The 13,739-nt window shown below is 33.8% G+C and overlaps 1 protein-coding gene across 2 annotated transcripts; it reads left to right on the forward strand.

Annotated features, from left to right (window-relative positions):
• Positions 1 to 6,160: 6,160 nt before the first annotated feature.
• On the forward strand, positions 6,161 to 11,735 carry LOC116132721 (protein DETOXIFICATION 40-like). 2 transcript variants are annotated; one of them, XM_031418392.1, is made up of 7 exons: positions 6,161 to 6,502; positions 6,626 to 7,257; positions 7,924 to 7,980; positions 8,064 to 8,302; positions 9,653 to 9,771; positions 9,950 to 10,036; positions 11,448 to 11,735. In XM_031418392.1, the coding sequence occupies exons 1-7, from the start codon at positions 6,200 to 6,202 to the stop codon at positions 11,511 to 11,513; spliced, it is 1,503 nt and encodes a 500-aa protein (XP_031274252.1). In that variant the 5' UTR covers positions 6,161 to 6,199; the 3' UTR covers positions 11,514 to 11,735. The 2 variants fall into 2 exon arrangements, with proteins under 2 accessions (XP_031274252.1, XP_031274248.1); XM_031418388.1 differs by lacking the exon at positions 9,950 to 10,036.
• The last annotated feature ends 2,004 nt before the right edge of the window (positions 11,736 to 13,739 follow it).

Below are 13,739 nucleotides of genomic sequence, written 5' to 3' on the forward strand. Positions count from 1 at the left end.
CTCTCCACCCACACTTGTCTAAGTACTCTCACCAAGCTTGCAGTAGGACTAGTCTCTTAATAGGCTAGTCCTACTGCAAAAAAAATTTAAAGGTAGGAATGTGTTTTAGGCTCATCATAAATATATGTTATAATAGGCTAAATGAAAGAAAAACAAGGCTAAAATGTGTTTACAAATGGCTCAAAGGGTTAACTAAGGATAATTAAATAAATACTTGACTTGAAAGGCTTAATCGGTCAAAAAAAATACCCTAAATCATTTCCTAAGTAATGTGAACTCTAAGATTTCACCTTAAGTGGTCATCAAGTGAGTTCTAGAGTTTGTTGAGATTGCAAAAATGTCTTATGAAAAATTCACACATAAAAATTCTCTAAGCATTTAGACTAATCAAGAATTCATACCAAAAACCAAGAGAGCCTCAAACTAGATGCAATTAACGCTCAAAATCATCTCTAAACCAAGGCAAAAATTAACGTCTTCTACATGTTACATGTTATGTAATCATAATACTACTATTGACATACAAATTAATCCAAGAAACTAAAGAAAATTCAAAACAAAACACAAAAAAATTCCTGATAAATTCCGAAATTTTTGGAAGAGACTTCCCTTACCCCAACCTAAAATTTGCATTGTCCCCAATGTACAACTGCAAACAAAAGGAAAAAGAGAAAAGGAAACTTTACCCCCCTTTTTGCAATAGTGAAGTGTGAATTCGTGTGACAATTCAATCACCAACTCGTTTCATTCCATTGTGGTACTTACGGTGCACCTTATCGGCAACACACATCACTCGTTAAAATTTAGGAATTTAGAGAAACAAACACAATATGAAAATTATTTGAACTAAACAGAAAACAATTAAACACACCTAAAAACTAACACTTGCAAAAATAACACAAATTAATTAAAAAAAACAAAAAACAAAAAACAAAAACAATTAAACACATCTAAAAACTTGACAGGTGTTTCGCAAACGTACGAAATTGTGCAAGTAATACAGTTTGAGTAAACAAATATTGAACCCTAGAGAATTATTAGTTACCAATTACCAAAATAAACTATCCTATTACTATTTGATTAACCAAAAAATGGAGATATGAAATAACTAAAAATAACAAATTAAAACAAAACTAAGAACTAAAAAAATAAAAAAATTAAATTGCAAATCAAATAAAAGGTTGGTTTTAAACAATATAACTAAACCTAGGGCATAGAATTCACACCAATTCTACTCCTATGTAATGATATTTATTGCTAAAATCATTAAGCTTTTTCTATTGGCCAAACTCCCTAGAATTTGAATAACTTTCTCTCGAACAATTATTAGATTAACTTTTTATTACTAACCCAAGGTATCTTTTAAATTGGATTTAAGTCTTAAGAGATCATTCCACTCTAGAGCTGGGCATTTGGGACCGGGCCCAAAAGCCCAGCTCCAAAACCCGGTCCTAGGACCTGTCCTTGAGAGGACCGGACCTAGGAGGCTTGGTCCCAAAACAGGACCAGGCCTAAGGAGGAGGGCCTGGGCCCTCCACTGGGCCCTCCTCCAAGGCCTGGGCCCAAAAAAAAATTGTATTTTTTTAATATAGTCCCCAGCCAAATTACTAAAACCCCCTGTTAATTTGAAAATAAATATAAATTATGAAGGCTAAAATGAAATTATCCTATAACACTTTTAATTAAGCTTAAAAAGAGATGAACAACTTTTTTGCAGAGCCGCCTTAAATTAGTTGTGTAGTGCAGGTGCTCTAGTCTCTAACTGATACCAAAAACTCAAAAAAGAAAAAGAAAAAAAAAAAAAAAAAGCTAAAAATTTCTATAAAGAAGTCACAATGTGCCATAAAACTTTTTTGAATCCTCCATGTGCTGCTCTGTAAAGCAATCAATAATAGAAGAAATTAGATTATATTAATTAATTAATAATAATAATAATTAGGTTGGCAAAGGAAATAAGAAAACAAACACTATAAATTAATTATTTGTCATCATTTAATGTCTAAATTTCAGAAATAATTTTTAGAAATAACCCATAGCGTAATTAATTTAAATAATATTTATAGATTATTAAGAGGAAGAAAACAGTAACGTCTGTGTCATGATATTGGGAATATTAATCATTTCATATGAAAACAATAAGAAAATAATTTGACAACTATATGTCATGGTGAAAAAAAAAATCAAAGAGACAACGAAGCTCACTTGAGACTTGAGAGAGGACAACCAGAGTGGGGTAGAGAATTATTCACTTTACGAACAATTAATTAAATTCAAAAAATATAATATTTACTTTTTCATATTAGCCCCTGAAAAATACTAAAAGCTTCCAATAAAATTTCATTTCGCCCCTAAAATGCAAAAAAAAATCAGGGGGAAAAATATTATCCAAACCCATAGGGACCAGTCCTAGGACCGGTCCTGGGCCCATGGAACCGGTCCCTACCAGGCCTTGGGCCTGGTCCAGGCCTGATTTTTCTCATGTCCCAGGCCCGGGCCTGCTTAGGACCGGTCCCTGCCCACCTCTATTCCACTCTATGGAATTTGCCAAAGCCTCACAGATTGCAATAAATTATCTCTAGTGTTTGCTCAACCTATAGTTTTATAACACTAGACCAACTAGATATCATCTCTCTATCTCAACCTTGTCCATTAGATCAATCAACTCTCGGTACAAATATAATTGAAGCATTAAGAACCATAATAAAACTTAGAAAATAATGTTTAACAAATATTAACAATAATCAATCAATCCATATTCATGAACTTGGGCTACATCTTAGCCCTAGAAACTTTACTTAGTTCATAATCAAATAAAAATAAACAACCATTGTAAACATAAGTTTAAGAAAGATAAAAGAAAACTTCCCTAGACGATGAACCAAATCCCCAAGAGTTGTTTTGATTTACAAATAGCAGCTAATCTCCTCTCTATCCTCTTCTCCTCTCTAAATAATAGCTAAAGGCATCTACTTATAATGCTAGGGTTTTAGGAGTGAGTTTACAACAATCCTATTTAGATTAGAACTCTTAAATCCGCAAAAATTCATAATTACATAAATCCATATTTTTTAGGAAATCGTTGTTATGCACAGCATGAGTTAACTGTACCACGGCATGAACACAAATCGTGATCTTCCACTTTAGTCCAGAACCAACTACGTCAGGACATGAATTAATTTGTGTTGTGGCACACAATGACATCCATTTTCATGTATGAATCCTTCTGAATTTGACAAAGTCATTAGTTATGAATTGTAGCCCTCTTCATCAGCTTTCCAACAATCCAGATATTATCTAAATTCGAGGTCTACAACTCCAAATATCATCAAAATACCGAGACATGCTCAATAGTTAAACAATTTTCCAAATTTTGCAATTAATCTTCAAAACTTCATAACCTCCTCATTTCAACTCCGATTCTCAAACCATTTGTTAGCTCGCGTTATTCTTTATCTGAATGTATTTTTATCCTTATTAATCAGAAAACATTCAAAATATATCTGTGATCCCACAAAAGATAATTATGAAATAATTAATTTAAAATTTCACAATTCAACCTAATTTTCACACAAATAATCTTAATAAATCACTAAATAAACATGTCTTTTCAAGCTCTTATCAAGAAGAGATGGGATAAAAAGAGAGAAAAGAAAAAGAAAAAAAAGAAATAGGATAAAAAATATTAAAAAGAGATTGACACATGGCCATAGACAAGAATTTTAAATTACGGCTGAATGAAAATTTACCATATTGTACTTCTTCTAACGGATTTTACTAACAACTCTTCACGAAAAGTGGAGAATTGTCATTTTCAAACTTTTCGGATAATAAATTGTCGTTACGGCAAACTTTGGGTGGGAAGATGTGGTTAAGCCTAAAAAAAAAATTATGAAAATGACTTTTAATCTTTTTTTTTTTTTTTTTTTAATATATATACTAACTTTTAGGATTGTATACAAAATATGCTTTCGAAATCATTTTAACTCATTTCAACCAAACGTATTTTGATAAGATTTGTTGTGCCTTGTTTTCCAAAACGAAAAGTTATATTTAAATTTTACATAAAGCAGGCCCTTAATTATACAATTTTTTCAACTACTCAAAATATCCTTCAAATTAAGAAACAAAACTAATAATTTTTCAAAAAAAATTCTAAAACAGCACTGGTGACATGGCAATCAAACCAACGTACAGCATCCAATCAAGAGTAAAAGCAAAAAAATTGTTGTATATATACGTTTTCTAAGTGAAAATATATTATCTAATTATTGTAAAACCCCACCAATAACAGAACAACCAGTAGTACTAGTGCAAACTAAACCATGGAATCTGGAGAAGAAGGGGTCCATGAACCCATCTTGATCGAAGGTCGTCATGGAATTGACTATAGACTTGAGAGGGTGTTATCTGACGCGCAGTTGCCATATTTCAAGCGTCTGCAGTTGGCCTCATGGCTGGAACTAAAGCTACTCTTCCCGCTGGCTGCACCAGCTGTCTTGGTTTACTTGATCAACAACTTCATGTCCCTTTCTACCCGCNCTCTCGGTACAAATATAATTGAAGCATTAAGAACCATAATAAAACTTAGAAAATAATGTTTAACAAATATTAACAATAATCAATCAATCCATATTCATGAACTTGGGCTACATCTTAGCCCTAGAAACTTTACTTAGTTCATAATCAAATAAAAATAAACAACCATTGTAAACATAAGTTTAAGAAAGATAAAAGAAAACTTCCCTAGACGATGAACCAAATCCCCAAGAGTTGTTTTGATTTACAAATAGCAGCTAATCTCCTCTCTATCCTCTTCTCCTCTCTAAATAATAGCTAAAGGCATCTAGTTATAATGCTAGGGTTTTAGGAGTGAGTTTACAACAATCCTATTTAGATTAGAACTCTTAAATCCGCAAAAATTCATAATTACATAAATCCATATTTTTTAGGAAATCGTTGTTATGCACAGCATGAGTTAACTGTACCACGGCATGAACACAAATCGTGATCTTCCACTTTAGTCCAGAACCAACTACGTCAGGACATGAATTAATTTGTGTTGTGGCACACAATGACATCCATTTTCATGTATGAATCCTTCTGAATTTGACAAAGTCATTAGTTATGAATTGTAGCCCTCTTCATCAGCTTTCCAACAATCCAGATATTATCTAAATTCGAGGTCTACAACTCCAAATATCATCAAAATACCGAGACATGCTCAATAGTTAAACAATTTTCCAAATTTTGCAATTAATCTTCAAAACTTCATAACCTCCTCATTTCAACTCCGATTCTCAAACCATTTGTTAGCTCGCGTTATTCTTTATCTGAATGTATTTTTATCCTTATTAATCAGAAAACATTCAAAATATATCTGTGATCCCACAAAAGATAATTATGAAATAATTAATTTAAAATTTCACAATTCAACCTAATTTTCACACAAATAATCTTAATAAATCACTAAATAAACATGTCTTTTCAAGCTCTTATCAAGAAGAGATGGGATAAAAAGAGAGAAAAGAAAAAGAAAAAAAAGAAATAGGATAAAAAATATTAAAAAGAGATTGACACATGGCCATAGACAAGAATTTTAAATTACGGCTGAATGAAAATTTACCATATTGTACTTCTTCTAACGGATTTTACTAACAACTCTTCACGAAAAGTGGAGAATTGTCATTTTCAAACTTTTCGGATAATAAATTGTCGTTACGGCAAACTTTGGGTGGGAAGATGTGGTTAAGCCTAAAAAAAAAATTATGAAAATGACTTTTAATCTTTTTTTTTTTTTTTTTTTAATATATATACTAACTTTTAGGATTGTATACAAAATATGCTTTCGAAATCATTTTAACTCATTTCAACCAAACGTATTTTGATAAGATTTGTTGTGCCTTGTTTTCCAAAACGAAAAGTTATATTTAAATTTTACATAAAGCAGGCCCTTAATTATACAATTTTTTCAACTACTCAAAATATCCTTCAAATTAAGAAACAAAACTAATAATTTTTCAAAAAAAATTCTAAAACAGCACTGGTGACATGGCAATCAAACCAACGTACAGCATCCAATCAAGAGTAAAAGCAAAAAAATTGTTGTATATATACGTTTTCTAAGTGAAAATATATTATCTAATTATTGTAAAACCCCACCAATAACAGAACAACCAGTAGTACTAGTGCAAACTAAACCATGGAATCTGGAGAAGAAGGGGTCCATGAACCCATCTTGATCGAAGGTCGTCATGGAATTGACTATAGACTTGAGAGGGTGTTATCTGACGCGCAGTTGCCATATTTCAAGCGTCTGCAGTTGGCCTCATGGCTGGAACTAAAGCTACTCTTCCCGCTGGCTGCACCAGCTGTCTTGGTTTACTTGATCAACAACTTCATGTCCCTTTCTACCCGCCTCTTCTGCGGTCATCTTGGGAATCTTCAGCTTGCTGCTGCTTCTCTCGGCAACAGCGGAGTTCAACTCTTAGCCTATGGCCTCATGGTAATAACTAAAAGTAGGAAAATCATATTGATCGATCTAATTTAATTTGAGAAATTAATGCCATATGTATACAAATTTCACTTATGTGATTTTAAATCTGTGTGGCTAAACGGATGCGCGCAGCTAGGCATGGGAAGCGCAGTGGAGACTCTATGTGGGCAAGCCTATGGTGCTCAGAGGTATGAAATGCTAGGCATATATCTCCAAAGAGCAACAATCGTCCTTCTTCTAACCGGACTCCCACTGATGATGATTTACATATTCTGTAAACCCATCTTGATCATACTTGGTGAAACAGAGGAGTTGGCATCTGCAGCTGCAGTGTTTGTTTGGGGTCTGATCCCACAAATCTTTGCGTATGCTGTCAACTTTCCCATACAAAAGTTCCTGCAAGCACAAAGAATTGTGGCTCCAAGTTCATGCATATCAGCTGCAACTCTTGGGGTGCACTTGTTGTTGAGCTGGGTGGCTGTGTACAAGTTGGGATTGGGATTGATAGGTGCATCACTTGTTTTGAGTTTATCTTGGTGGATAATAGTTGGGGCGCAATTTGGATACATCCTGATTAGCGGTGAGTGTAAGCACACGTGGACTGGGTTTAACGTGATGGCATTTTCTGGGCTTTGGGAATTTTTCAAACTCTCAACTGGATCGGCTGTGATGTTATGCTTGGAGACATGGTACTTTCAAATACTAGTTTTGATTGCTGGCCTGCTCGACAATCCTCAACTTGCATTGGACTCTCTTGCCGTTTGGTAACAATTTATTTGTTACATTACTTTTGCCTTCTCTAATTTCACTATATATATATATTTGGAACCCAAATCAAATCCTTAATCTCATCATCATTATTACATATATTTTCTTTTCAAATGTCTTGTCAGTTTTTAAAGCAAATGGTGGTAATGTTTTAAGCGTCTGACGGCAGCTTCTGTTCTCTTCACAATGTATATAATCATTTCACTTTGACAGTATTTGGAACTGTTAGGTGAAGTATTCTTTTTTTTTTCCTCAGAGCTATTATGTTTTGACATATAAAGTTATATTTTAGAGAAAAGAGGAAAAATCAATTAATGTGTGATTTTTTATCATGTTTTTTGATACTGCTTATAAAAGGCAAAGATGTATTTTAGTATATGTTGACGCACCAGCGAAAATGCTGATTGCTGAAAAGAATGCTCGGACAAGGGTGGATCATTAAATAAAAAAAAAAAAATTAGACCGTACCTATGTAAAAGGTGCATCGTTTCGATAAGCATTATACAGAATATCTGAAACAGTATCTTTCTTACTTATGTGAAACTAAAAGCGAGTAGTTCATTGATGATTTTCTGTTGTCAAATATGAATCAATCTTTTTTTTCTTTCATAGCTACAAGTGTATCTGGCAATTAATTAAATGAATGTTGGTTTCATATGCAGCATGTCAGTGATGGGGTTGTTGTTCATGGTTTCAGTTGGGTTCAATGCTGCAGCAAGGTTAGTTCACTAATCAGTCGTGCTTCTTTAATTCATTAATCAGCTTGAATTCGATAATAATAATAATAACAATTAAACACTAGTGTGAGGGTGAGCAACGAGCTGGGTGCTGGGAACCCAAAGTCAGCAGCATTTTCAGTAGTAATAGTGAACTTGGTTTCTTTCATAATTGCCGTGATAGAAGCTGTGGTGGTACTTGCTCTACGCCATGTCATCAGCTACGCCTTCACAAGTGGTGAGACAGTGGCCAACGCAGTTTCACAACTCTGCCCTTACTTGGCTTTTACTCTTATTCTTAATGGTGTGCAACCAGTCTTGTCAGGTATGTAACTACTCTTATTTTTTTTAAATCTTGTTTTTGCTTAAGAAAATCAAGGGTCTACTTTTTAGAATAATATTTTGAAAAAAGTTAAATTGAATGGGTATTACGATGTAAGATTTAAAAATTAACAAAAATATCTCATATGTTTGTGTATTTACTAAACACCCCTATAATAAAATATTAAAAGTTAATAAAAACACCTTCAACCTGCCCATTAAATAAGAACAGCCGGCCACCACCACCGGAGGATGGTCGGAGTCACCGTATCGACGCATGACCGATTGGATCTTGCCTGTCGTGTGCCGATATGACATTTTCCGCCAAATCCACGTTGGATCTAGTAAAAAAAGGCTAGATCTAGCATTGACGGCCAGATCTGGCTGTATTAGGTCATTAACGACTGCCAAAGATACGGCCGTCGTTAACGACTGTCTACGGCCAAAGATCTAGCATTTTTTGGTCAGATTCATCGTGGATCTGGTTAGAAAATGCTAGATCGGTGTACTACTGGCCAGATTCAGCTGGTAGTATACCATTATACTAGATTCCGACCAGCTTCCGACAATGGTGACCGAAATCTGGTATAAAGTGGGTTACTGGGGTGTTTTTGTAATTTCAAAAAAAATTAAGGATGTTTAGTTAAATTAACAAATTTAGGGGGATTTAAAAGAAATTGAATAATATTTTGAGAATAAGCTAATTTTACTGTTTAACTTTATTAGAAAAACCAATAATAATACTTGAAAGACTATATCGAAGGGAGCCCAAGACTCTGAAACTTAAAATCCCCTTTAATTATAAATGCCATGAAAAGTGAGAGTGGGTAACCACATACTGTTTTATGATTTCAAACCCTAGCTTAGTGTCTTTGCATTAGCTGTCTTCACAAGCATGACATCTATATATTTGGACTCTCAGATAAATTAATTAATTAGCTATTTATGGATCACGCAATGCTTTTTAATTATAAGTTCACATCAGAGACCCAAGTAATACATATGTATAGAGACAAATTATTAAGCCTTCTACATGCATATCTTAATAATTTATACCCATATCCCTGCTGGCTTTGGCATTTTGCAAAATAGCTTATTTTTACCTACCAATGCCAGGATCAGCTACAATTGTTAAATATAGAATGCCATTAATTCTAAAAGATAATAAGGAAAAAAGAAAAATAAAGTCAGATTGTTCACAGTTTTAATTAAACTTAGAATCGCCTAAAAAAAAACTTGAACGTTTTAAGAATCAGTTGAGTTTATGTTACTAATTAGAGATTATTTGTTAATTCACTTCAGCTTACATATTTGTTTGAAATTAATTAAAAAAAAAAAAATTATATTGACAAAGGTGTGGCGGTGGGATGTGGATGGCAAGCTTTTGTGGCATATGTAAATGTAGGATGTTATTACGTTGTTGGGATTCCATTGGGGTGTATTCTTGGCTTCAAGTTCGACCTTGGTGTAAAGGTACGATAATATTAAACCTTTCATTCAATTACTCATTCTTTTGCTAGCAAAATTGGAATTAATGTGCTAAGGCAACATTACTTTTAAACCAGAAAACTAATTAATGAAACCAATATATATATATTGTGATCAAAGTCCTAAAGCTTCTGTATATATTTAAAAATTATAATTTAAGCAGGGAATATGGTCTGGGATGATCGGAGGAACAGCAATGCAAACCATCATTTTGCTGTGGGTAACATTTCGCACGGACTGGAACAAAGAGGCAAGTTCTATGAATCACTATTCACAATCTTGGATGCACATACTGCTTTAATTCTAGTAGTTCACAATCTNTAAAAGGCCGAACAACTTACACATACCCAAGATTTGCCGAAATGACAAGTTGATACCCAAAAGGTTTTGAAACGACAAATAGAAATCTTCCGTCAGGTTCTGTTAGTGATTTTCGTTTGATAATAGTGAAAAGACTAAAATGCACTTGAAAGTTTAATATTTTAGTTTTTTTATAAATTTAAAAATTTCTAAAAAACCCCCTAGGTTTGCTAATTTGACTAAATACGCCAATATATAAAAATTTTATAAAATAACAAAAACACTCCCACCACCCGCAGTGCTAGATTCCGGCCACCACTGCCGGAATCTGGCAAGAAAATTGCGTTACCACACAGACCCGTCGGATTTGTGTCGTAACGCGTAGATTTGACATTTTCCGGCAATATCCATGGCTGATCTGGCCGGAAAAGGCCGGAATCTGGCCAAAAAATCGTGTTACGACACAGACCTATCGGATCTGTGTCGTAACATGTCGATCTGGCATTTTCCGGCCAGATCAGCTGGCATTTTTTAGCCAGATTCGTGGAGGATCTGGCCGAACAATGCCAGATCTATGCCAGATCTGGCCGTCGAGGCCAAAAAAAGCCAGACATAGATCTGGCCTTTTCGGCCAGATCCGTGGCAGATATGGCCGGAAAATGCTAGATCGACGTGTTATGACACAGATCCGACGGGTCTGTGTCGTAACACAATTTTCCGGCCAGATTCCGGCGGTGGTGGTCGGAATCTGGCACTGCGGGTGGCTGGGGTGTTTTTGTTATTTTATAAAAAAATTTATATATTGGGGTATTTAGTCAAATTAGCAAAGCTATGAGGTTTTTTAGAAATTTTTAAATTTATAAAAAGCTAAAATATTAAACTTTCAAGGGCATTTTAGTCTTTTCACTATTATCAAATGAAAATCACTAACAGAACATGACGGAAGGTACCTATTTATCGTTTCAAAACCTTTTAGGTACCAACTTATCGTTTAGGCAAACCTTGGGTATGTGTAAGTCGTTCTGCCTATTTAAAAATTATAATTTAAGCAGGGAATATGGTCTGGGATGATCGGAGGAACAGCAATGCAAACCATCATTTTGCTGTGGGTAACATTTCGCACGGACTGGAACAAAGAGGCAAGTTCTATGGATCACTATTCACAATCTTGGATGCACATACTGCTTTAATTCTAGTAGTTCACAATCTTAAATTCACGTATAGAATAGAAGTACCAAAAGTTCCTCAAGTTCAACCCTTTAAATTAATGCCTTGAAAGCATTTGATGAACCATAAATGCCAAAGACCTTTGAATATATGTATATATAAAGTAAGCATTAACGAGCAGATTGGAATTTCAGGTGGAGAAAGCAATGACGCGGTTGGATAAATGGGAGGACAAAAAGGAGCCTCTTTTGAGAAGCTGAACTGTAGCTGAAGCAACGGCAATTCTGGGGAAAGTAGTTTAATTGAAAATGGTCAAGCCAAAAAGGCCAAGACCTTTGGCCACCGACTTTCCTGCCATTAGCAATTAATTAAACTATTGATGCCAATTATGCTGTCCATTTTAAAGCATCGAGTTGATGCTACCTTACAATTATTTTAATTTGCACAACTACCAAATTTATTTGGTAGATACATAATATTCAGCTTAAAATCTTTTTTTCCCTTGAATTTTTGGTCAACTTTCAAAGTTGATTTGGAAACACGGTTATCTTATAGTTCGGTTTAGGTTTGGATTTGAAATAATTATATTACTTTAGAGATTTTTTTTTTTCATAAACTATATGATTATGTCTGGTTAATATGTATTATTATTGTGAAAAATGAAAAAAAAATTGAGAAGAGTAGCGTATTTTGTTCAAAAAAAAATTCGCATAAAACCACCTTGTCCGCATATGCGAATTGTGGGATTACATAAGCGAATTGTGGCTTAGTGTATGTCAATTATTGGAGATTTCAGACGTTGTAATGGATCATACAACTACAAAAGAGGTGTATATGTCAAAAGATGCATCTGTTTATTCATATAGTTTGAGGTTCGAAGATGTGGTTTATTTTTTAAAACCCTTAAAATTTGGCTATTTTTATCAATATCCATTTATTTGTTCCTGGTAAAAACACCCAATATACTAACATCAGTTTATAAATTTTGTTATTTAATTTCACAAGAATCTAACATGTAAAGATTGAGATACCCTTAAATCTTTTATAAAAACACCTTTACTTTATATGCAGTAAATCAATGAAAACAACCATCAACCCATTATTTTTTATATTTTGAAATTATTAAAATATCAAAAAACCTAATATTATACATAAATCCCATGTGCCACATTCCTATTCCTAAATCACAGGACTGATGATTTTGTATAACTATTATGTATACTTTTTTTTTTTTTTGTAATTATAATAATGTTTCTGAAAATATTATGTTTTTTTTTCTTATCAACTTCCTTAAGATGAAAGATGGAAGCAGGTGAGAGTGTAAGGCTATTTTAGTCTTATAAAATGTTGTGGAGGTATTTAAACTTTGTGGCCGCATTTTTTTTTTTTTTCAAACACTTTGTTATGCCTAAAAAGTCATGGCTGACGTAAGCTTACATCAATAAGCATAATCAGAGTTCAGGAAGGCTTTGTGCCGTCCAAGAGTTGCCACATCGCCCCAAGACAGGAAGAATATGGTTTTCACCAACTTGACAAATTCAGGATTTGTCTATGAGTGAATGAGAGCCGCACACCTGTCTAAGCCCTAAGTAATTTGAGAATATTTCCTAAGTTATCAGCGAATGAGACGCAAGGAAGGACTTGCACGACACCTACCCACTTACAGATTTGTAATCATTATCTTGAATTCCTCTACTATAAATAGATTACTCCCCCTCACATTTTCAGGATTCTGATACTGAACTCACATTTTGATTGTAATCTTTAACTTTCAGAGCAAAGATAAGCTGCGAGAAAGAGCCTCGCTTGATATTCTATCTGAACACTCAGTTATTGTACCTCTGTTTGCTGTTCGCTATATCCGACCTCTTGTAATCTCTCATATATAAAAGAATAGTGGACGTAGGATTCACTTTAAACATCCGAACCACTTTAAAAACCATCTCTCATTTATAATTTAGTCTTTGCATTTGATTATCCCAATCATTCACATGTAATTTCTAAGAACAGCTTAGCACTTTGCACGTGTGAGTCGTTGGTGTCAAAATCAAGCATCAACATACTTAATAGTATTTAGTTGCACCAAACACTTAATAATTTTAAGATGGAAGAATACAAATTACACCCTCTGAAACTCGAAAGCCTGACACTTAGCATCTAAAAACTATGGAAACTATCAAGAACACCCCCTATCATTTGTTTTTTTTTTACGTTAAACTGGATGAAAAACCAAGTTTGGCCATTGCAATTACAATTTCCCAAGATTGAAGGCCAAGTTTGACCATTGCAATTAAAAATTTACCCATGATTTATTAATAATTTGACCATATTAGCCCTAAAAAATTATCATTGATAAAAATGTTTTCCAAGAGACTCAAACCCTTAAACTTAAGGACACTAAAACAATACACTTCACAACTCTAGTAAAAATCTTTTATGGTAATGTGCTGCTGCAACATATATATAACAAACAAACAATATTTTTG

This window comes from Pistacia vera, unplaced genomic scaffold, assembly GCF_008641045.1.
Source record: "Pistacia vera cultivar Batoury unplaced genomic scaffold, PisVer_v2 Contig1073, whole genome shotgun sequence".
In the NCBI taxonomy this organism is placed as follows: Eukaryota; Viridiplantae; Streptophyta; class Magnoliopsida; order Sapindales; family Anacardiaceae; genus Pistacia; species Pistacia vera.

Bases quoted from the DNA above. Each gene is read 5' to 3' on its own strand.
- LOC116132721 (XM_031418392.1), top strand. From the start codon at position 6,200: ATGGAATCTGGAGAAGAAGGGGTCCATGAACCCATCTTGATCGAAGGT. The intron at 7,981-8,063 runs GTTAGTTCACTA...ATTAAACACTAG, and splicing joins GGGTTCAATGCTGCAGCAAG to TGTGAGGGTGAGCAACGAGC. The intron at 9,772-9,949 runs GTACGATAATAT...TAATTTAAGCAG, and splicing joins AGTTCGACCTTGGTGTAAAG to GGAATATGGTCTGGGATGAT.